The 23,520-nt window shown below is 40.1% G+C and overlaps 1 protein-coding gene across 8 annotated transcripts in view; it reads left to right on the top strand.

Moving 5' to 3' along the window:
* The window catches only part of cdk5rap2 (CDK5 regulatory subunit associated protein 2), a 44,266-nt gene that overhangs the window by 3,403 nt on the left and 17,343 nt on the right, over positions 1-23,520 (top strand). For 7 of the 8 annotated variants that reach the window (XM_058414970.1, XM_058414965.1, XM_058414962.1 and 4 more), the window contains exons 2-31: positions 2,952-3,013; positions 3,100-3,164; positions 4,688-4,798; positions 4,954-5,030; positions 5,188-5,305; positions 5,452-5,633; positions 7,133-7,271; positions 7,436-7,489; positions 11,504-11,638; positions 11,983-12,102; positions 12,184-12,276; positions 12,472-12,690; positions 12,975-13,145; positions 13,928-14,038; positions 14,167-14,304; positions 14,532-14,711; positions 14,879-15,073; positions 15,278-15,424; positions 15,764-15,896; positions 16,133-16,275; positions 16,387-16,503; positions 16,663-16,806; positions 16,913-17,028; positions 17,557-17,696; positions 19,965-20,096; positions 21,010-21,119; positions 21,333-21,464; positions 21,916-21,984; positions 22,653-22,825; positions 23,006-23,450. In XM_058414970.1, coding sequence (XP_058270953.1) covers positions 2,952-3,013; positions 3,100-3,164; positions 4,688-4,798; positions 4,954-5,030; positions 5,188-5,305; positions 5,452-5,633; positions 7,133-7,271; positions 7,436-7,489; positions 11,504-11,638; positions 11,983-12,102; positions 12,184-12,276; positions 12,472-12,690; positions 12,975-13,145; positions 13,928-14,038; positions 14,167-14,304; positions 14,532-14,711; positions 14,879-15,073; positions 15,278-15,424; positions 15,764-15,896; positions 16,133-16,275; positions 16,387-16,503; positions 16,663-16,806; positions 16,913-17,028; positions 17,557-17,696; positions 19,965-20,096; positions 21,010-21,119; positions 21,333-21,464; positions 21,916-21,984; positions 22,653-22,825; positions 23,006-23,450 — 4,171 coding nt within the window. The remainder of the gene's footprint in view (positions 1-2,951; positions 3,014-3,099; positions 3,165-4,687; positions 4,799-4,953; positions 5,031-5,187; positions 5,306-5,451; positions 5,634-7,132; positions 7,272-7,435; positions 7,490-11,503; positions 11,639-11,982; positions 12,103-12,183; positions 12,277-12,471; positions 12,691-12,974; positions 13,146-13,927; positions 14,039-14,166; positions 14,305-14,531; positions 14,712-14,878; positions 15,074-15,277; positions 15,425-15,763; positions 15,897-16,132; positions 16,276-16,386; positions 16,504-16,662; positions 16,807-16,912; positions 17,029-17,556; positions 17,697-19,964; positions 20,097-21,009; positions 21,120-21,332; positions 21,465-21,915; positions 21,985-22,652; positions 22,826-23,005; positions 23,451-23,520) is intronic. The other variant, XM_058414963.1, reaches the window with a different exon arrangement.

Genomic DNA, 23,520 nt, shown 5'->3' with positions numbered 1-23,520 from the left:
CATTCAATCAATACTGATATCTTCTTAGTAACCAGTGTCTTCTTGTTTAACCTGGGATATCCCACTTCCACTCTTTATCCACAAATGAAAGATTACAAGTCAGCATCAACTCACAACTTGGGCAATATCATGAAGTCAACACAAGAGTGCAGTGTAAAGTATTTCTTACTTTAGAGTACTTATGGGCGTATAGGAGTGTGTTCATGGGAATCTTTGACCATTCCTCTAGAAGCGCATTTGTGATGCTGGACGAGAAGACCTGGCTCACAGTCTCCACTCTAATTCATCCCAAAGGTGTTCTATTTGGTTGAAGTCAGGACTCTGTGCAGGACAGTCAAGTTCCTCCACATCAAACTCGCTCATCCATGTCTTTATGGACCTTGCTTTGTGCACTGGTGTGCAGTCATGTTGGAACAGGAAGGGGTCATCCCCAAACTGTTCCCACAAAGTTGGGAGCATGAAATTGTCCAAAATGTCTTGGTATGAAGCTGAAGCATTAAGAGTTCCTTTCACTGGAACTAAGGGGCCAAGCCCAACCCCTGAAAAACAACACCTGAATTCAATGATTTGGAAGGGTGTCCCAAAACTTTTGGCAATATTGTGTATGGTATATTCATTATCTAAACATTTTCTCGAGTGTAAGCCTTAATTCCTGCTGGTCAACAGTTTGGATATGTAACATGTCTTTGGCTAAGCAAAATGCCACCACCTCTGTCAGTTCATTCTCCTTACACAGCTTCTGGCTTTGCTCAGTGTTTTTGCTTAATGTGGTGTATGAAATTGGATGTGTTTTGGGGCTTGCCATTAATGATTGTCCGTTTGTCTGAGACGTGAATTTTTTTGCACAGGCAAGTGAAAATATTTTACTTGCTCGACCGGATAATAACTACCTAGGGTTGCATTCTTTTATAACCAAGTTCACATTCTTTTACTGGTGAAAATGATCTAGTGTATGTAGGCTACCACATGCAGAAGAAACCAGGAAAGTACAAGTTTAAACAAGCAGCTGTTTAGAAACAAGCTTGAGCACTCAGAATTCAATTCAACTTTACCTCAGGCAACAGCAGCAAACCATGTCGGTTTCTTTTTCTGAAGTGTAATGTTTCTCAAACCTCCACAATCTGTCCAAGCACCTGGTAAATCATCAAACTCAAAAAAGGGGACGCAGGTTATGAAAATAAAAGGGAGAGAACCTTTATCCATATTTATTTCAAATAAGGATTTGAGCGAGTTTGACAAAGGGCCAAATTGTGACGGCTAGACGACTGGATCAGAGCATCTCCAAAACTGCGGCTCTTGTGGGGTGTTCCCGGTCTGCAGTGGTCAGTATCTATCAAAGGTGTTCCAAGGAGGGAACAGTGGTGAACCGGCGACAGGGTCATGGACAGCCATGGCTCATTGATGCACGTGGGGAGAGAAGGCTGGCCCGTGTGATCTAACAGACGAGCTACTGTTGCTCAAATTGCTGAAGAAGTTAATGCTGGTTCTGATAGAAAGGTGTCAGAATACACAGTGCATCACAGTTTGTTGAGTACGGGGCTACAGAGCATTTAGGGTACCTATGCTGACCTCTGTGCACTGCCGAAAGACCCAACAATGGGCACCTGAGCATCAGAACTGGACCATGGAGCAATAGAAGAAGGTGTCCTGGTCTGATGAATCACATTTTCCTTTACATCATGTGGATGACCGGGAGCGTGTTACCTGGGAACACATGGCATCCGAATGCACTATGGGAAGAAGGCAAGCTGGTGGAGGCAGTGTCATGCTTTGGGCAATGTTCTGCTGGGAAACCTTGGGTTCTGCCATCCATGTGGATGTTACTTTGACAAGTACCACCTTCCATAGCATTGTTGAAGACCATGTACACCGTTTTTATGGAAACTGTATTCCCTTATGGCTGTGGCCTTTTTCAGCAGAATAATGCACCGTGCCACAAAGCAAAAATGGTTTGATGAGCACAACAACGAGTTTGAGGTGTTGACTTGTCCTAAAAAAATTTGACTTAAAAAAATGTATTAAATGTATTTGCTTTGTTCAATGACCACAATGCTCCTGTTGCCAGCAACCACGTCACTGATGTGATGCTGTTTAAAGTTGAATGGCTCAGATAAGATGTTATGAGCTGGTAGAACTCAATAGAAATCTCAATAGATTTGGTCATTTTTACTGGAATCAGCCTGATTTCTGGGTATCGAATCAGTGACAACTCACCTTCTCCATTCTCTTTATTCTTCCCCTGATGTTTTGTTAGCCTGCTAAATGCTTTCAATCTGCATGAATTATTTCATGTAAATTAGGCATGTAACCAGTATATGAGGGGTTAATTGACATGTAAATTAGAGACTAGTGGGCAAGAGCTTGTTTTTACGTGTCTGAACTAGATTTATCATTTAGATTTAAATCACTGCATCTGTTTCTATGCAATCTCTGTGTTGCAAATCTCATCATCCATAAACCTGTTTGTGGAAAGATAGGAGTCTGGCCATGTTATTCTTATAATGTGCAGTAATAGCTTCTTTTGGAACAATAGAAAAGACATTAGAGATGAATCTTTTAGGCACTGGAAATATATTTAAAAAAAAAAAAAACAAAGTGGTGAATGTAGGGTTTGTGGAATTGTATTAGCTTGTATTGCCTTAGGATCACTCCGTAAATAACATCCATCATTGAATAGTACCGTGTGTGTGTGCACTAACATATATGGAGCAGTCATTAAAAGCACCATGAAAGAGCCCCTCTACATTTAGAAGGATGTGTGTGTGTGTGTGTGTGTGTCCTGTGGTCTCTATAGATTCTAAAAGGCTCATGGAACTGCAATTGAATGGTTCATTGTGTATTTGATTTGATAAGTGAGTCTTTGTTTTTTGTTTTTTTCAGAGCTTGTGTGTGTGTGGGTATTTATGCGTGTGTTTTAAACCCCTCCTGATGTTGTGCGCTTTTTTCTGCAGCTGCAGTATATCCAGACTGCCGGACTCTCTCGGCGCAGATATCAGCATGGACAACATGACAGGTAACACACCAGAACACACACACTGTTATTTCCATGTGATCCAGCTCTTTCATTATCCTGTACTCTCTGTGTTCTCTGTTCTTCAGCTCCCTTGTTCCCTGGGCAGAAGATGTCACCAACCAAAGCCATGACAATGAAGGACTACGAGAATGTGAGCAGTACTTACACCACAAATTGTAATGCTAGTGTATCTAACATAAATAAAGACACGATTTTTTTCCTTTAATCAGAGATTGAATTATTATTTTTTTGTACTTTTTGTGAGCTACATGTTCCTACCTCGTCCATCAGTCTTTTTCAAACTTGACCCTGCCTTATTGTCCACTCACCTTATTCAACCCATCAGCTAATTAGCAATCCTCATCTAGGTTCATTTAGGACAGTTACAGGAAGGAAAACAACCAAATATCAGGGTGACGGTAATTCCTTGGCACAAAGAACTACTTTTTCTCGCATAGTTTTTTTTTTTTTTTTTATGAATGAACTTTTATCATGCTTTAGAACTGTGTATCTTTCAGAGTGATTAAAAATTAATGAATCTACTTGCTAAGTCAGTGTTTTTCTATTGAGAGAGAGATTTTGTATTTGACTTCAATAAGCCTGTTGGAATAAATGTAAGCAAATATGTAGCCTGCCGGCTGATGAAAATGGCTTTATAATGACTGCTACAGGTTTGACTAAAGCTTGTAAATTGCTGTCCTTTAACTAGAAACAAACTGTTCAACTGTACGATTCAGTATACATGTCCAGTTTAACTCAGCAACCAAGACAAACTGCTGTATAAGGAGCTCTGGGTATACAGGCATGGAAGATGCAGGGCAAAAATACTCCACTGTTTGCAATAAGCTATATAGCCATAGCATTCTGATCTTGAAGAGTTTGTCGTTAAGTACTAAAGTATGTTAACAGTGCTAGTATTTGCTCTCTTTTAGCGTATTTTCTCTAAAACCCATGAAAGCTAGAGGTTTCTAGAATGTTACTTTATTTCTCTGGATTAATAACAGAACGGAGCCTAGTTTCTTGTAAAGAGTATAAGGGACTGTGCTTGTTCATTTAAGGTACTGTCAAAAGAGAACTGGGGTGGAAAGAGGGGAAAGGGGTGTTTTTTTTTTTAACTGTGAAGTCTGATGTGATTAGATCAGAGCTGTCTTTCCATTATATTTGTAAAAGTCTAGTTTACAAAGCTTGATAATTATTAAAAGTATGAATATGTCATTGAACAGTTTTTATACAATTTTTATTTTTGTTTAGAACATTTTCCTTGTACCACCTTTATCTTTATTTTTTTTTATTAATCTCTGTTTTATGTGTATTATTTTGTTTCTGATCCTCTCTTCTTCTTCTTTTTTTATTTTTATTGTTTCTCCACCCCCCCCCTTTGACCCAGATGTTGGCATAAAGTTGTGCAGACTACTACCCCCATCCACTCCACACATACGCACACACAGGGGCTGGTAGACTGTCAAATCATCCCTTTTTTCTGTGTCGTCTAATTATACCCTCATTAGTCATGTTACTTCTTGTGTGGTTAGTCCTGGAAAAGATCAAATACACGAACCAAGAAAAAGAATTGATGTTAATAAGGAATAATATGAAATACATTAAGCAAAATAAATGAAAATAAATTATTGTGCCTGTATGACAGAACATGTTTGTTTTTTTTTTGCCTCATAGCAAATTACAGCTCTGAAAAAAGAGAACTTTAACCTGAAGCTGAGGATCTACTTCCTGGAGGAGCGTGTGCAGCAAAAATGTGACGATTCTACCGAAGAAATTTACAAAACGGTGACTAGCACACACTGGCGCGCACATGCACAAGAAACAATAGTCATTGTTCTGTCTACCAGACCGCAACCAAGTAAATAATTAATGCTTTAATAATCCTTGTGTGTCTGTGTTTGACTGTGTGTGTGCGCCTTGGTTTTTGTGTTTGTGTGTAGAACATTGAGTTAAAGGTGGAGGTGGAATCTATGAAGAGAGACCTTGCTGAGAAACAGGAGCTGCTTGTGTCTGCATCGTAAGTCCCGCTCCCTAGAACCTGTCAATCAAAGCAGCTGTCCATTAAGGAAATGAATAACAATGCTATATTACATCAATGTCATTTACAGCTGTTGAATTGGGGTGGGATGTACATGCACATCTGTTTTAAATAATCGGTGTGTGTCGGTGTGCAGGAAAGCGCTAGAGAGTTTAGCAAACAGAGATTCAGGGGAAGGCCTGAGAGAGCGCTCTCAGAGAGAGATGGATGCACTCAGAGAAGCATTCAATGCCAGAATCAGAGATCTGGAGGAGGTATACACACACATGGAGAAATATTAATACTTTCCTGTCTTTCTTCATAATACAATATAATAAAGAAATGCATGGCAACAGTGTTTAAAGTTTACTACTTTGTTGTAAACCAATAAAAGACGACTACGCTCTTTCGTTCTTTCTAGTCTCTACGCTGTGCTGAGGAGGAAGTGGAGAAGATGGCTTCCATTGCTGAGCAAGAGAAGCTGAGGAGTCTAGGTTTGGAGAAAGAACTTGAAGCTGTCTGTCAGCCAGGACAATTGCACGATGCTGGCTCTGCCCGTGGGCCGGACCACAAACTCCAGCAGGCTCTGCAGGAGAAAGAACGGTGAGCAAAATCACAAACCCATGTCTTCGGGGTTTTACACATAGTGACTTAATTAACACAAATGGCATAAGGGTAGGTAGGCTGTATGTTTTCAAAACTAATGATCTAGTTAAAGATCATTGTGATTAGGTATAGAGAACATTCTCAGAGAAAAGTAGAGCGAGTTAATTTTATACACTGACCAGGCATAACATTATGACCACCTGCCTAATATTGTGTCAGTCCCTTTTTTGTTGCCAAAACAGCCCTGACCCGTCATACACTGTGTATTCTGACACCTTTCTATCAGAACCAGCATTAACTTCTTCAGCAATTTGAGCAACAGTAGCTCGTCTGTTGGATCGGATCACACGGGTCAGCCCTCTCTCCCCACGTGAATCAGTGAGCCTTGGCTGCCCATGACCCTGTGCCCGGTTCACCACTGTTCCTTCCTTGGACCACTTTTGATAGATACTGACCACTGCAGACCGGGAACACCCCACAAGAGCTGCAGTTTTGGAGATGCTCTGATCCAGTCGTCTAGCCATCACAATCTGGCCCTCGCTTAAATCCTTACTCATGCCCATTTTTCCTGCTTCTAACACATCAACTTTGAGGACAAAATGTTCACTTGCTGCCTAATATATCCCACCCACTAACAGGTGCCATGATGAGGAGATCATCAGTCTTATTCACTTCACCTCTCACTGCTCATAATGTTATGCCTGATCGGTGTATAGTACAGTTTCAGTAGGTAGATTATAATAAGAAAATGATTGTTTATTGGTTAGGGTTTCTGCAGGGTGTGTAGAAGTGGGAGAAATAAAAAATTAGTACACTTGTGAGTTTAGATTATTCCCTTGCACTTTACCACTTTTGTTAAAAAAGAAATAGAAATATTGGGGAAACAAAGCTTTCCTCATAGCTTCTCTCTCTACAAGTGAAATTTCAACATTCTAGTTTGTTACTACACTTATAGATGAACATACATTCATATTCACATTCAAATACTAGCAGGTCAGTGTATATATAACAAAAAAGCACACTTTTTATGCGATATTAATGGTGCTAAATAGTGGTTGTTTAACAATTATCCGAGAGCAGCTAAAACACATTGTGGATATGGTTGAGATGGTTTCTATTGGTTGCTGCTCTGTGCATTTTGCTGTGTCTTGTGAAAAATAAGTGGGAGACCAGCGTCTTGCAAACAGCATCATTACCGCTTTAAACTGCTTTCAGCTCTACTAATGTTGCTAACAGAGTTTATGCAAAACATCTGTGTTTTGCAGGGTTCTATTACAAGCTCTAAAATGAAGCTTTTTTCATATTACCAAATGTCTCAAGATAAAGTTTCTTTTTTTGTCCTCTGATTTTATATGTATATGCAGCTACAAATCTTTTAAGAAGCAATATTAAATTAAATTAAATGGGGTTGGTTGAATGCATTGTTCTTGATTTGGTGTTAAATTTTTTTTGTTGCAACAATCTGTTTAATACCATACTATTTCCATTTTCTGTAGAGTGATTGAGCACCTTCAGGAATCCATCAAAAAACAGGATGCTCTGATTGGAGAACTTTGGGAGAAGGACAAGGAGCCAATCGCAGAGCAGATAGTCCAGCTCAAGACCCTTATTGGCCAAAAGGATGCAGAAGTACAGGTCAGTTATTTGTCACTGATGGCTTTAAATTTATTTAATATGCATTCATTTTATATACAGTGCTGGGGTATAAAAAAGAAGGTAGTCTCATACGCTTGTGCACACACACACACACACACGTACACATAAACACTGTGGTAATGTTTTGCTCTTTTCTCCTGCAGGGTCTGAAAGAAGACTTGGAGCGGGAGAGAGATAAAGCAGCAAAGGAAAACAAGGTGGGAGAAATGTTGTGTGTGCAGTCACTTTAAATTGGAAATGAGTTTATTATGAGGATGCTATAAAAAATACAACCCTCTAAGCTACATTTGAGTAAAGTAAAGTTTACACTCCTGTTAAAATGGGAGGTTTTCATGATAAACCATGATTAATCATACCAGAACTTTTCTACACTCACTATAAAAATATAAAAGTATATAAATTAAATGAAGAATCAGAAATATTTTAGGGAAGAGGGCAAAATTAAAAAAAAAAAAACTTACCATAACTTAGTTTCATAAGTTTGCACACCCCTAAAGAAATATTTTGTTTTGAAGCACTTTTTGATTTTATTTAATTAGTCAGTGTTTTTGAGTAAATCTACTAGTGTTGCACGTGTTGACTTGGCAGTATTTGTTTTCCAGTCACATTCTTGATCCATCATGTTGTAAGGGTATCTCCTGTGCACAGCCTGCTTCAGGTCACCCCACAGATTTTTAGTATTAGGTGAGGTCTTGGCTCTTGCTAGGTCTTTCAGAAATCATCTGGATCATCTCTAGGTTAAGCTGTTTCTTTGTTAATTTGGATCTATGCTTTGGATCATTGTCATGTTGAAACCATGTCGACTTCCCTTAAATCTTCATCAAGTTTTTCGCTAAAATCGACTAGTACTTGTAGCTACTGATGATGCCTTCCATAAGGCTTGATGTTGCCACAATTGGTATCGTTCTTTCAGCTGCTCCTTGTTTGGGGTCGCATATCCGCACATTTCGATTTGGCTTTAGATTAGGTTTTATGCCGGATGCCCTTCCTGACGCAACCCTCCCATTTAACCTGGGCTTGGTACCAGCACTGAGAGTTAACTCCTCAGTGGCTGGGTTAGCGCCCTGCCTGGGAATCGAACCCGGGCCGCGGTGATGAGAGTGTGGGATTGTGCCACCGGACCACCAGCAGGCCCTGGAATTATGGAATCATTGTACTTTTTGTTATTGCTCTCATCAGACCATAGCAGATTTCACCACATGGTGAATTAATTGAGCTTGGATTGAGCATACGAGATTAGATTTTACATAAGAGTAAAGTCATACATATACGAGTCACATGCAGAATGTTGCTTTAATGTTGCTGTAGGTTTCTTGGCTTGGTTTTTGTCTTATTCTTTTAGAAAGTTTTGGATGGACGTCCTGTTCTCGATGAGGTCACTGTGGTGCTCCATTTTCTCTGTTTGTTCTTGATGGCCTTTATAGTGTTCCATGTTTTTGAAATTCGTTTATAAACCTTTCCTAAGACCTTTTCAGCAAGAATCAAGGGGAAGGTGTACAAGGCAGTGGTGAGACAGGCCATGCTGTATGGTTTAGAGGCAGTGTCACTGAGGAAGAGACAGGAGTCAGAGCTGGAGGCATCAGAGCTGAAGAGGTTCTCTTTGGGAGTGACAAGGTTGGACAGGATTAGGAACGAGTACATCAGAGGGACGGCTCATGTTGGACGTTTGGGGGACAAAGTTAGGGAGGCCAGATTAAGATGGTTTGGACATGTTCAGAGGAGGGAGAGTGAGTATATCGGTAGGAGAATGTTGGACATGGAGTTGCCAGAAAGGAGGCAAAGAGGAAGGCCAAAGAGGAGGTATATGGATGTAATAAATGAGGATATGAAGATAGTGGGTGCGAGTGTTGAGGATGCAGAAGATAGGGATAGGTGGAGAGAGATGATTCGCTGTGGTGACCCCTGAAGGGAAAAGCTGAAGAAGAAGTTTATAAACCTTTCCCCATTGATAAATTTTAAGAAGTGATATGCTATGCATGCATTGTAGACCATGGCTTCAGCATCTGGGTAAAACCTAGAAGAAGGTTTATTTAATATTTTAGGATGTCCATTTAATATTTTCTTTCAGTATGTAGCTATTATAAATGTCTGTTTTGTGCTTGGGCAGACATGGTTTACAGGGTGTGTATGCACATGTGTGTGGTTGTCAATAAGTTAGTGTGGACACTTAATCTCCCACTGCAATCAGATTTGCGGCTGGTTGAAAGTAAAAAAAAGAATTACACAGAGACTCAACAGTTTTTTTCTGTTTAAAAGATATATGGCTGCACAAAATCCATATACAGTGGGGTCCAACAATCTGTAGCATTTTATTTCTTGTTTATTACAATTTCTTTCAGTACATATAATATTATCATCAGCTATTTGAGCGTAAAGTAGAATACTAATGAATGTTGGTATGAACATTGTGATAAAGCTTAAGGCTTAGTTAAACTTGGTTAATGGATGCTCTGATGCTCTAAGCTTTTATTCAGATTTGTTTAACAGAACAGATTTCTCGCTTGTGCTTTAAGAAAGCTAAGTTTTCACTATTTATTTTTGTAAATCAGAATATTGCCCCATGGATTGTGTGTGTTTGCTCCTCTCCCCTGGACACTTGGGTTAGATGGCAGAGACTGGATTTGTGTGTGTCTGTGTGTGTGCTCACTCATGAGTGTGTTATTAGCTGTGCCCTGATTGGATTTTGTGTGTGTGTGTGTGTGTGTTTGGATTAGAGGATTTATTCCACTGTGCAGTGGCAGCTTTAGCATGCTTCATTTAGCTCAGAACTGAACAGATAGCAGAGGTTAAACCGTGAAAGAGCGAAACGGCAAGAGAAATTAAACACGAATGATCCTATTATATCTTCTGCAATCCGTATTTGAGCTGCGTGAAGTAGTTTAGACTACACCATCTGGTTTGCTTTGTTGCAGTGATTTGTCTGTGTTGTCATGTGGGAACCGTGTCGTGTATGCGGTGGTGGTGTGCTCGGTGCACAGAGCGGGAGGTTATTTGCTAAATGTGGACAATTACGACCTGCCGTCGTTCTGGCCCATGTTTTGGGGTGCAGTCTTCATCGAGGCGGGAGCAGTGAACTCCTTTGTGGCAAGTGCATGCTCCTGCTGGAGTGTGTGGGGCGGTGCGACATCGCCATTGAAGAGCTTCAGAAAACACACACTGCACAGTTGCAACTGCTGCAGCGTGAGAGATCTAGACTGAGTGTGCTCATAACGCAAAAATACTGGCGAAATAACTCGCAGGAACTAGATTGGTGTGAAAAGCATAAAACAACAAACCAGGAGTTTCAGCACCTGTCAGCACGTGGCCATGGCGTTGTACAGCTACAAAAGGAAAGGCATAAGAAAAGTGTGTTGAAACAGCGGCAAAATGAAGTTAAGCACCTTGAGAAGCCAAAACACCAGCAGAATAAATTGGAGCGATGCTTCACTGGAGGGACTACAGGGACTACACATCCTAGATCAAAAATCACCATTTCAAAGGAATACGGAGGTCAACATCAGCGAGCGAATCAGATCCTGCTGAGGCGCAGTGTATCACTGGGTCTTGGGCGGAGCCGTTTAGCTGAGAATTCTAGGTTTTCTATGTTTAAAGCTGACAGAATCGTGGGAGCTGGTGTTCCTAATCCAAGCCATGAGTATTCGGATCTCATCCACAGGAAGTCTGCTTTAACATCATACACCGTTTCTGTCAGCCATACTCAGGCCATTGCTACACGTCCACGTCTCAGGCAGGCACAGACGGTCAGAGGCTCGTTATTGTCTTTGGGTGATGTATTGAAGTTGCTGCGGAGCATTAGGCCCCGCCCACTGCAATGGACTGTGGGCACTAGGATTCCCATCAAATTGCAACCAAATGGTGTGTTTGAACATGACAACATGGGTAAAGCTAGACTGGTGAGGGCAGAGCAAACTGTGAGGGAGCTGGAGGAGGCGTTTAATGATGAATACCTAGCTCTTACACCACAGGTTAACATTTTGTGTGTGTTTTATGTTACGTATGTATCAGTGGCTTCCCATTTATATTGTTGCTGTCTGTTCTGTATCATACAGCTGACCTAGATATAGACAGCCTTAGTGACTTTTGTTCATGGATTTAACAAATAAATGTGATGTGGTGCATAGAGTATTCAATGTGTTTAATTCTGTAAAAATGGTTATAGTAGTCCATGGGAGACGCATAACATTGTGATCATTTGTTTGTGTGTGTTGTAGGTGTCTGTGGTGAAGCAGGATGAGCTGAACATGCTACAGCAGAGAACCAGACAGCTGACTGAAGAGCTTAACTCCACCAAGGGCAGCAGTCAAACACTAAAACAGAGACTGGAGGAGATGGACAGAGAGAACAAGGTACACATATACACATACTCAACCTTAGCCTCATCAGTCCAAAGGATATTGCTTTTGGTTTGTTCAGATGTAATTTTGCACATCTAATTCAAGCTGACTTTTTTTTTTTTTTTTTTAGAAAAAAGGGGCTTTTCTTTGCCACTCTTTCATGAAAGTCTTGCATACAATATAATAAGTTAACAAAATAAGCTGACCTCCACTGTGAATGTGAATGGCAGAGTATCCCAGCTGTTGAACCCCTAACTTTGGGAAATTTGTTGAAGTTGCTTTTAAAATCTGAGAAGTTCTTAATGGTTGTAAACTATTTCTGTCTCATACTATTTTCCTTCCTTTTTATCCCTCAGACCCTTTCTGGACAGCTAGAGGAGAGAGAGGGTGCTCTGGCTGCAGAAAAGAAAAACGCCCTGAAACGAGACAAGACCATTCAGGGCCTGAGCATCCTACTTAAAGAGAAAGAACGACAGGTCACAATTCCCATCCTGCAAGAGCAGTGAAAAGTATTAAAACCATCTGTGACATTATTTCTAATATGTTTTATCTTACAGGTGGATGAGTTGTATGGGAATCTAGAGGAGAAAGAACAAGCCTTAACCAAGGCCAGGGAAGCTCTTCACAAAGCTCAGCTACAGAAATACCAGGTCATTACCTCTGTGGTCTCTTTTCCTTCTAAAACAGTTGAAGGTTTTTTTTTTTTTAATTTCAGATACCTTGCTTAATTTTCCAATAACCACATGTCCTGAAGTGTTTTCTTTCTCATGTAACACAGCAGTTTGTCAGTGCTAACAATTTATTATTAACCAGAAACTGCATGTGTTTGTGTTTATATGTTTTAGGGTGGTGAGGAACAACAGGCCCTGTTACAGTCGCAGCATGCCGAGCTGTCTCGTCTACAGGCGGAGTGCCATTCATCACTGCTGGAGCTTCAGAGGCTACAGCGTGCACTCAGCAGCAAAGATGCACAGCTGGAACTACTGCAACAAGACAAACTGCAGCTGGAGAATGAACTGGAGCTGCTACAGCAGCATAAAAGAAAAGGAGACAAGACCATTAATGTTAGTGCACATTTCCACACACTCTTAGAAATAGAATATATGCCTGGTCAGTGATATGATATGATATGATATATGATATGATATATGATATGATATGATATGATATATGATATGATATGATATTGTAATTATACTGAATAAGTCTAAAGAAAAATATATACTATAATTTAGATGGGATGATGAATGATGTTAAATCTACTGTCTTAAATCTACTTAGTTACTTTAAGCCATGTTCTGAATGAAGCCGTGTGTGTGTGTGCACGCGTGTGTTTGCTGTGAACTAGGACCTGCAGAACCAGCTGAAAAAGCTGAGTGGAGAGCTGGCAGAGCGGGAGAACCTTCTAGAGCAGCAAAGTCAAGTGCAGCAAGAGCAAACCCGCACAATAGAACATAAAATGCAGAGCACCATACAACATTTAACAACTAGCCTTACAAAGAAAGAACAACAACTACAGGTAAGTGGGTGTGTTTGTGTGTATTACTAATGAAATGCACAAGATTAGTTAATCATGAGGAAGTGTGAGTACCTCTATAAATATCCTTTCATGGATGGGTGGGTGGGGAAAACGCCATTCTCTCTAAAAAGCATTTGACAGCTTAACCTAGGTTTGCATATTTGCACTTGAACAAACAACAATAGTTTTGGAACAATATACACTATATTGGCAAAAGTTTTGGGACGGCCGCCTTTACATGCACATGAATGTAATATGGAGTTGACCCGCCCTTTGCAGCTATAACAGCTTCAGTTCTTCTGTGAAGGCTGTCCACAAGGTTTAGGAGTGTGTCTATGAGAATTTTTCACCATTACTCTAGAAGCGCATTTGTGAGATCAGGCACTGATGTTGGATGAGAAGGCCTGGCTCACAGTCTCCGCTCTAATTCATCCCAAAGGTGTTATGTCAGGTTGAGGTCAAGTTCCTCTACACTAAACTCACTCATCCATGTCTTTATGGACCTTGCTTTGTGCACTGGTGTGCAATGTTGGAACAGATAGGGGCTATCCCCAAATGTCTTGGTATGCTGAAGCATTAAGAGTGGAACTAAGGGGCCAAGCCCAACCCTCAAAAAACAACACCTGAATTCAGTGATTTGGAGGGGTGTCCCAAAACTTTTGGCACTATAGTGTACTTCAGACTCGTAAGGCCAAGGTGAAGATGTTTGGACGTCATGTCAGGTTTTTTCATATGTGAGAATAAATGAGCATGCAGTATTTCTCTCTCTCTCTCTCTCTCAGGACTATGTCAGCATGGTGCAGGATCTGGAGCAGGATCGAGCTTCAACAGGAAGTGATGTAATGCTGGCCAAGCTCAGAGAGAAGCTAAGGGAAAGGGAGAAGGCTCTGGAGGTGCTACTATTGTTTCCTCCATTTCATCCTTAAAAATAAACACTGGTGTATAATGATGATATATCATTAATAGCCTCTAAGCTTACATTAATTACTTACACAGTTTTTGTGTTTATGCATGTGAGCAGAAAGCACTAGATGAAAAGTTTGTGGCCGTAGAGGAGAAAGAGAATGAAATTCATCTGCTGCAGCTGAGCATGAGAGAAAAGGAAAGAGATTTGGAGCGCCTCAATAACCTGCTTACACACAATGAGGAGACTGTTAATGTAAGTGCTCAACATTATAAAATTACAAAAATTGAAATTTTATTAATGAAGTTATTGTAGCAGCACACATCAAAACAAAAGCATTAGACACAATGAACAAAACAGGAAGAACAGAAACTAAAATATTTCTCTGTGTATGTTGCCCTAAATAAATTTCACCTGAATTACAACTAAGTAGTCCTTGTGTGTGTGTGTGTGTGTGTGTGTGTGTGTGTGTGTGTGTTCAGAGCTTCGATGCATTATTGAAGGAGAAAGACATGGAATTGCAGCAGCTGTTGAACTCGTTGAAAAACCTGCAGCGCTCCAAACAAGAGAGTGAAGAGAACCTGCAAAGAGCTCTGAGAGAGAAGGATTCAATCATCCAGCAGCTACAACACACACTGCAGCTCAAAACTAAAGACATGGAGGTAACAACACATACAAATAATGTTAATTATGTACCGTATATAGTGACACTACACTAAATATGATCATAATCTTATTTGATTTACTGCATCATTATAGCTCCCTGATTAAAATGTGTTCTGCCCTCACTCTTTTCTAATTTCTTCCACTTCCTTTCTTTCTCCTTTAGGACATGGCTAGTACCGTTCTTACTCATTCAGAGTCTCATGGACGTGATCTTGCAGAGCAGATGAGTCAGAGGTTAAAGGTCACAGAGGCTATGTTGGCTGAGGCAGTTAAGCACAGAGAAAGGCTGGTGTGTGAAAACCAGACAGCTGTTGAAAACCTTCTTGCCACAATCAGTAGCAAAGACCAGCTACTCAAGGTATACTGTTAGAATTACTTTGCACACAAATAAAGTCTTTCTATACTTTGTTACCAGAGCGGTTACTATGTGCTTAATTATTGCTGCATGCACCAAGGTGTTTTATTAAACTTATACTTCAGCAGTTTAAAAAAAAAAATACAATTTGACATTTATTTCTGCATCATTGTGTGTGTGTGTGTGTGTGTGTGTGTGTGTGTGTAGGAGAGCGCGGAACGACATACACAGACTCTCTCTGAACGGGCAGCAGAGTTGCAGGATCTGCGCAGACAGCTCGCAGACACCCAGCTGCAACTTAGCAATGCTCAGAACCTCAGTGCTGCACTGAACGATAAGGATATGCTCATCAATGTGAGCTTGCTTTTAATTTGCCATTTGTGCTTAAAATACAGGGATTGGAATTAGGACTTGCCAAAGACCGTTAACTTTTCCAATGACATGGTGTAGCTTCAGAGAACCAACAAGAGCTATTAGATTTACCTATTAGGTTTCCTAATGCATGCTAGCAGAATAATAACCGTGGAGAAACCCCTGTTAAACCCCTGTTTGTTTCTGTTAACATCATTTTAACATCATGTCTGTTAATCAAAATTGCATTCATAAGCACTGAAAAGTGCAGCAAAGTGACCATCATGAGATCTTCTGTGGTGCATTTCCACCTTAACAAATGATATGTTTCTGTGCGTACAGAAGCTGTTGGACCGTGCTCAGGAGAGAGATCACGGTCAGAGTGAGACAAAGGCAGGAGAGGCTCCGCCCCCTCAGGTGGTAGAGCTCAGACATACCATTAATGTGCTGCAACAGAGATTGGAGGAGAAGGAGGGTAAGGATGTGTGTGTGTTTATTATAATGTGCATATTTCATTGTTTTTGTAGCATTATTTGTGTTAACCAGTGCTTGCCATAAAGCAGCACTTTTTAGTGACTTGGCAATTTACAGTGATAAGACGTAGACCTCCTGTAGTAGTGTTTTCAATGTATCAGTTAAATATATAACCAGAAGTATACATGGTAATGTAAAGATCCTGTTGGGAATTCTAATTGGAGTTTGTCTTTGTAGTTGAACTGTCTCAGCGGTACAGTGAGGAGAACATGGAGAAATCTCATACAGTCAATAAGAAACCTGCTATAATACTGAAGAAAGAGCTTGCCCAGAAAACAGATGCACTCAACAGTGCTCTGAAGAGAGAAAATCAGCTCAAGGTGTGTGTGTGTCTGTGAGAGAGAGAGAGAAAAGTATTAAGTATATAGTATAGATTATAACCCCATTGTTACAAAATGTATTAATTATTTATATGTTTGTGCGGGCTGTAGATGTCTCTTGCTGAGCTTCAGTCCACTGTGTCAGAGCTGGAAGGCCGAATTGAGGGTCAAACAGCCAATATCGAGTCTCTCAAATCCACTATCGGTACTAAAGATGAAATTATTACTGTGAGTATGAGGCGTATTTTACATGTTTTGTGTATGCAAAAATGCTCACATTTACACCAAATGCTCTTATGCTCATTAAAGATGAGTTTACACCTGTCAAAATAGGCATCTAGTTTTTTGTGAGTTATTGTTTCATTAACAATATTCAATCCTCTATAGGCGCTGCAGCACCGTTTGGCTCAGATGGGGGTGAGGCAGTCAGCTACTACCCATGATCACCACTCGCATTATGCAGAAGAGCTCAGTTTCCGTTCTCTTCCACAAAGAGAGAGAACCATCATCGGGGGAGATAGACAGCAGCAGGTGCTTACACAAACATGGAGCAAAAAAAATGTAGCATCATAATCACCTGCATAGAACTTATGTATTTTCTGTGAATAAGCTATAAATCTTTGGCCTTTAATTGCAGCAGGAGATGTCTTCTCTAGGTGACCTGTGCTCAGAGCAGGCAGAGCTAAACCACATCCTCAGGGAAGAGCAGCAGCTCTACACCAAGCTTGTTCATGCAGTCAAAGAGCAAGACAGGTGAATCAACCCCGCTGATACAGAGCACACAGTGCATACTTCTATTAACCTTCTCTCTCTCTCCTTTGTATTTCTTTATGCTGAAAATCAACACATTTTTCGATTCTCTATCATACCTTGAGACAATTTAGTGTAGCCAATATGACTGCAGACATGTTTTTTAGAGTTGGGGAAAAAATTGGGGAACCCAGAGGAAAAACACAGACACTGGGAGAACATGCGCAACTCCACATAGACACTAATTAAAGCTCATGCTCAAGTGAGGATTCACATTAGGAGGTACTGCTGCACCACTGTACCTCCTAATGACTAATCCCCTCATTAGTAAACACAGTTATGCTTTCTTCTCTCTCTGTTGCTGTAATTAATCAAAATTTTATTTATTTTGTTTTTTGTTTAAGTGACTTCTAGACCTGACTGTTTTCAAAATTAGAAAAATTACATGTTCCTATCCAAGTGTCATATTGTTTACATGCTCTCAGGAACCTCACGTAACCCTGTGCATGGCTGTGTGTGCTTTTTCTCCAGTGCTAAGCGTCTGCAGGCACTACAACTGGAGCTGACTGCCGTGACACTCCTCAGGCAGCAGTTGGAAGATGGCGTGCGCAACAACAACGAGCTCCGAGAGCAGCTGTGCCGAGAGATCCAGAGAGTTAATCAGAGAGAAGGTGCAGTACAGAAAGTCCAAAGACAGCCGATTACAGAGTGCATCTTGAGACTAGACACCTCTGAGGACCATTCAGAATGTTAGGACAGTCCAAGGGAGAGTGCCACTGGTGCATTTAAGTTACAGTGATTTGTGCAGTTCCTGTATACAGAAAATATGTTTTTTTTTTGGAAGAATAAGAAAAGTCCATGAACCAGAACTGGTTTTGTTCCTTTAGTTTTCAGCTATTCAAATTGTGATTTTACATAATCTGTATTTAGGAGTATAGTCATTGAGTTAATGTTTGTGCCAGAAAAGTAGGATTGAGCACTTCTGAAACCACTGATCTGAAATTTTCACACACAGCAGAGAGAATGGTGTGAAAAAACAAAAATATCCATTGAGCACTAGTTCTGCATTCAGACATGTCTTGTTAAAGAGAGAGGTCAGTGGGGAATGACCAGATTTGAGCTAACAAGAACACTATGGTGTACTCTCTCTATGTAACCACTCTTTGCAACCATGGTGAGCAGAAATGCATGCACTCGGAATGCACAGCACATCGGACCTTAAGGTGGATGGGGTTCAGCAGCAAATGACCACAATTTGTTCCACTCATGTCAGGCAAAAAAAGGAAGCTGAGGCTAAAGTTGTCACAGGCTTATCAAAAGCCAGTTAAAATTTAGAGAAACATTGCCTAGGGTTTCCCCCCCCCCAGATCTCAGTTGTGTGATATTGTGTATTGCACTCCAGTCACATGGTTGGCTGACCAGTTGATTGCATGAAAGGGTGGGGTAAAGGTGTTCCTATTAAAGTGGTTTGTGAATGTAGACAAGATTTATTTTTCTAAATTAGTTATATTATATTTATCTAGTTTAGTTATATTTATAAGTTAAAGGTTAAATTGAAGTTAAATGTTCTAGTGGTCTGATGCAATATGGTCTTGATAGAGGACATAGTTGGATCGATACAGCTGTGTCTAACTGTTGTACCACTAATTTGCCTATAATTAGACAATATGTATCTACAATGTATAAACCGTGATGTTTATTACATTCAGTGTTTTAGAAAGTAGGAGAAACTATAAAGTATGTTGGTTATATTACGTGTGTTCAAGCTATTCATCGGTACTGATTAGGGCTTTTTTCTGCTATGCAATTAAAACTTTTTAATATCTCTCTTGCTTCCTCCACATCCTGGGTTTGTGTTCAGTGTTTGCATTTCATCCTCTTCCATTTGACTTTAATCCTTTTTTTGCTCATTTGCTCTTTCTTTTCTGTGTCAGTATTTCTGTCTCTCATTGTGCTTTTGCTCTGTATGCATAACACATTTTATTAACCGGCCTTTGTTTGGGTCGCTATATAGTTGACTTTATACCTGTCTGTATTTATCCATCCAATCTGTTTAACCACCTTTTCCATCTGTTCATCTTTTCATTTCTTCTCTGAAGATAAATCAGCCATTAAATAAAATGGGCTTTTTGTGTCTGCCATGTTAACACCCAGCATGCTCACCCATACTCACAGTCCAGATAATAAAGTACAGGCTGTGTGCTGTCTCATACAAACAGTTTCTATCTGCTTTCCTTGACCAGTAACTCTTGCATTTACATATTCAGAGAGTGATCCGTTTTAAATTGCTATCATAATGTTCTATGCAGCTCATTTAGATTTCAACATGAGTTGTAAATATGACACTTTATAGATATAAATGAGTTGTAAAAATAAGGCTTTTACAGATATAAAATGTATAACGGCAAGATCCGATTTCAGTGACCTAAGTTCAGTTTGCATCATGTTTTAGACAGAAAGAAGGAGTATTTAAGGAAGGAAAAGGGTGAAGAAAGAAGAAAGCCTGAATAGAGAAGTCCTGATACCTTAAATAAAAAAATGATAAATAATCCAGCCATTTAATCATAGATTCTCCGTTGATACATGTGTCATTTTGTGCGACCCCCTGTCCCTTTTAAAATGCTTAGCAAACATACGAAATGTTTGCTAAGCCCACCTGCAAGGCAAACTACAAATGCAGAGAAAACCTGAACGACCCTTTCCTTTCCCCAAGCTAACCTGGTGAAACTGGGGGTGGAGCTAATTTAATTTCTAAGGTGTGTTTTTAGAAACACTGCAAATATTTATAAAATGCGCCATTAATCCTGACTCAAAAGCATGTGTATACAGAGTTATAACATTTCTGACTCATACCAGGTACATAGCTACCTTAACTTTTTTCAGCTTACCTTTTTTTTTTATGAGTGTGTGTGTACTAAAATGTGTGTGTATATGATTAGGTGTGGACCCTGCAGAGCTGGCGAATATGCGAGATGCTCTAGAAGAAGCTCAGCGCTGGAACACGTCTCTCCAAGCCCGACTTGGTCAGATCCAGAGCAGAGGAGGAGGAGTAGGACAGGCTAATGACATGGGTATGTATATAAACACACCCAGTAGTATGTAGGCTGCACTTTTATGTGTCCTGTATTAGTCAGTGCTCATCAGTGAGAAAGCTGTTGAGTGGAATGAACCAGTGTAGGATAAGCGAGAAAAGCACGTGTTATATGACTGAGAACGTGCAAAGCCCCGCCATCCTGAAGAATGTAAAGAAGCTTTATCTGACTGTTCCAAGGCACTGACACTTATGACGACTTCCAAAGATGCTAAATAGATTTCTTCTCACATATCAAAAATGACATGTTTTATGTTGAGTGTCTCAGATAGAAGTCTCTGCGAACGATGTTAATTTAGAAACAATAATGTATTAAAACAGCTGCATTATTACCAATCTTACAGCTGCTGTCATATTGAAAAAATTCAATACCTTATGACCCAGAGTATAGAATTCATTGCCACAAAGGTGAAAGCACACAATTGTATATCTTTTGGAACTGTAGCTTTACAATTTCCTCTCACTGGAACTAATGGAACTAACAGGTTCCAGCATAACAGTGCCCCTGCATCCATAGCAAGGTCCATTAAAAGATGGTTTGCCGAGGTTGGAGCAGGAGAACTTGAATGGCTTCCACCAGAACCCTCAAACCCACTGAACACCTTTGTAATGGACTGGAACATTGCCTGCAAAACCAGGCTCTCACACCCTGTGGCTGAATGAACACAAATCCCCACAGCCATGCTCCAAGATCTAGTAAAAAGCCTTCCTAAAATAGTGCAGTTTATTATAACAGTCAAGGACAACTCTGGCATGGGATGTTCAGATGCTTGCAAAATTTTGTCATAAAGGTTATATAGCAAGAGGGAATCATGATTAGTAATGGCTTCATTTGGCATAGCATTAAATTACTGCACGTCTAGAGGATGATGTTAATCTGTTGGTCATTTCAGATGACACACTGAGTCTGATTGGCGAGCAGACATCCTATATGAGTATATGTATAGGGGAGGGGCAAGATGAGGAGCTACAGCAGCTTTCTGTGGAACAACTCAGGTTGAAGGTGAGCTTCATATTAATTAAATATCTCAATAAGCATAATATATGGTTGCACTATTCACTATGCTCCCTTCTGAATTTTTTCTGAATTACCATGCTGTCATTCTCAGTTGTAATTATATTTTCTGTTTTGTTCTCTGACCCTCTTTCTATATTTGTCTCTATATTTCTATCTGAATTTTTTTTTTTTATCCCTACATATCTTTTTCTCATCAAGGTGTCAGAGCTACAAGCAAAAAATGCAGAGCTGCAGAAAAGGTTGGCAATAGCAGAGAGAGACGTTATGGGTAACACTCCGAGAGAGTCACAGGAACAACTCAACCTTATTGGATTTTCACCCACTACCATGGTAATTTGCAATAGAAGTTCACCTTTAAAATTTGCATTCTATTTGTCAAGAAATTCTGTGTTTTTTCTAGTATTCTATATATATATATCAGAAGAGAATTTTTCACAATCATTGAGTTCATAAACCTGACACCCTGTTTGTAACATCTGTAGATTTCCTAACACTTGTCCACTTTTTAATCCTCTAACTTCTATCCTTGATGTTAGTTTGTGAATAGTTTATAAATGCATGCATTTCTCTTTATATGTGTGGGGTAGGCTTTCTGTCTAACTCTCTGTCCTTCCCTAACCCATGTTCTCTCCTTTCTCTATCTCTCTGTGGCCTGTTTTCTTGCCCATAACCACCTGCAGCCTCTCCATCCAACTGTTACTGTATGCTTTCTTTACATTATTTTCCTTCATGCCGTTTTTTGTTCTCAAGTCATGTGTTACCACCCATCCCATTACTATAGCAGCCACAGGGACTGGCCAGACCACTAGCTGTTAATGCTAACGAGGGACCATCTATCGCCAGTGTTAAGGTAAGGGGCTGCTGTCACTCTTTCCTACTTATAAATAGGACTTTTATAGCACTGATTTAGTATTTGGTCAGGAAAGAAAGTTTAAAAATAAAAGAGGCTGACTATTCTTGCAAGCTATAAAGGAAAAACTATTTCAGACATTTGGACTGATAACTTGATAATTGCATATTATAATGTAGTCCTACTAATATTCTGCCACTCATTCCTGAGATATTGCACTGGCAAGAACTGGATGCACAGACATATGACCCGTAAGCATTATGCCTCTGCCACCTAGTGACAGAAGCAAAAAATAATAATTTCCTGCACTCATTAGCTTGCCTAATCTCTGTGGAGTTGGCCCTTCTCACGTGTCATTTTCAGCCATCAGCTTATTGGTATTTCACAAATAAATGACATTAAAGAATGGTGTGCCAACCTCATAGACATCTATAGCATGCATCAGATCTTACTGTTTGCACTTTGCTTTCAGAGACTGTATTTTTTCCAAAAAATATACATTTGTAACTGGACTATTAATGAATAGCTATGTGAAAGCACTTCAGGTATTGTATTAGTTATTTCAGTGTAGTTATTTTATTAGGTATCTCTACAATGTAGGTGCACTTTATATAAAACTCCTGATTGTATCCTATTGCTTAACACATGTTTTTTTATTTATTTTCTAGGAGAGTGCTGATATTCTTGAAGCCCAAAGAAGGATGGCAAGTTCTCCTTTATCATTGTCAATAAAAGATAATGAAACCCCCCCATTTGCCCTTGGACACCAGAGTGAGATTGAGCGGGCAGAACTTGCATGCTTGCTTCGAGACTGTGGAGCAGAATCTGTTTCTCAACTCAGGTAGGCATACAGTGGTCTGAGCTATGAAATGTAATGTAAATGTAATCTTCATCAAAACTCTCTCAAGGATGAAGCTATTTGTGTCCCATAACACTTAACAGATGTCACACTGTGTCTTGATATAAAGGAGATTTTTAATAGCCGGCGTCCACGTTTTTGTTTTCACCCTTTCTCTTACAGGGAGCAGGTAAATAAGCTACGTTCAGAAATGTCAAAGCTTGCTGTGCTCCTGAAGGAAGAAAACTCAGCTGAGTCCAAGGAGAGCGCAGAAAGTTCAGGAGAGAACGACAGCCATACAAACCTACATCGGACTGTGCAGACCCTCCGCTCAGAGGCCCGGAGTCACCGAAAAGTTGTTCGCCTACTGAAGGAACAGTTACAGCGCAATGCAAAAGCAAAAGCAGATGGTGGGTCAGGAACTGATCCACAACTGATCGACAGCATGGCTCGCAAGATGGAGCGTCTGAGGGAGGAGCATGAGGCCACTCTGAGACATGCTGCTAGCCTGGAGGACAGGCTAATAGAGATTCAAAGCAGGGAAAGAAACGAGGGCCGAGAACAAGAAGCAGAGAAAGAAAGAAAAAAGAAAGGCAGACAAGACCAAAGCAAGAAGTTGAAGCATGCAGTAAGTTAATGCTTTGTGTATGCCTTATGTTTTTACTGTAGTGCAATAAACAAATACTTTTTTGTATCTA

This window comes from Hemibagrus wyckioides, linkage group LG18 (assembly GCF_019097595.1).
Source record: "Hemibagrus wyckioides isolate EC202008001 linkage group LG18, SWU_Hwy_1.0, whole genome shotgun sequence".
In the NCBI taxonomy this organism is placed as follows: domain Eukaryota; kingdom Metazoa; phylum Chordata; class Actinopteri; order Siluriformes; family Bagridae; genus Hemibagrus; species Hemibagrus wyckioides.
Note: the sequence above shows the minus strand (reverse complement) of the source record. Positions and strands in the feature narration are given on the sequence as shown.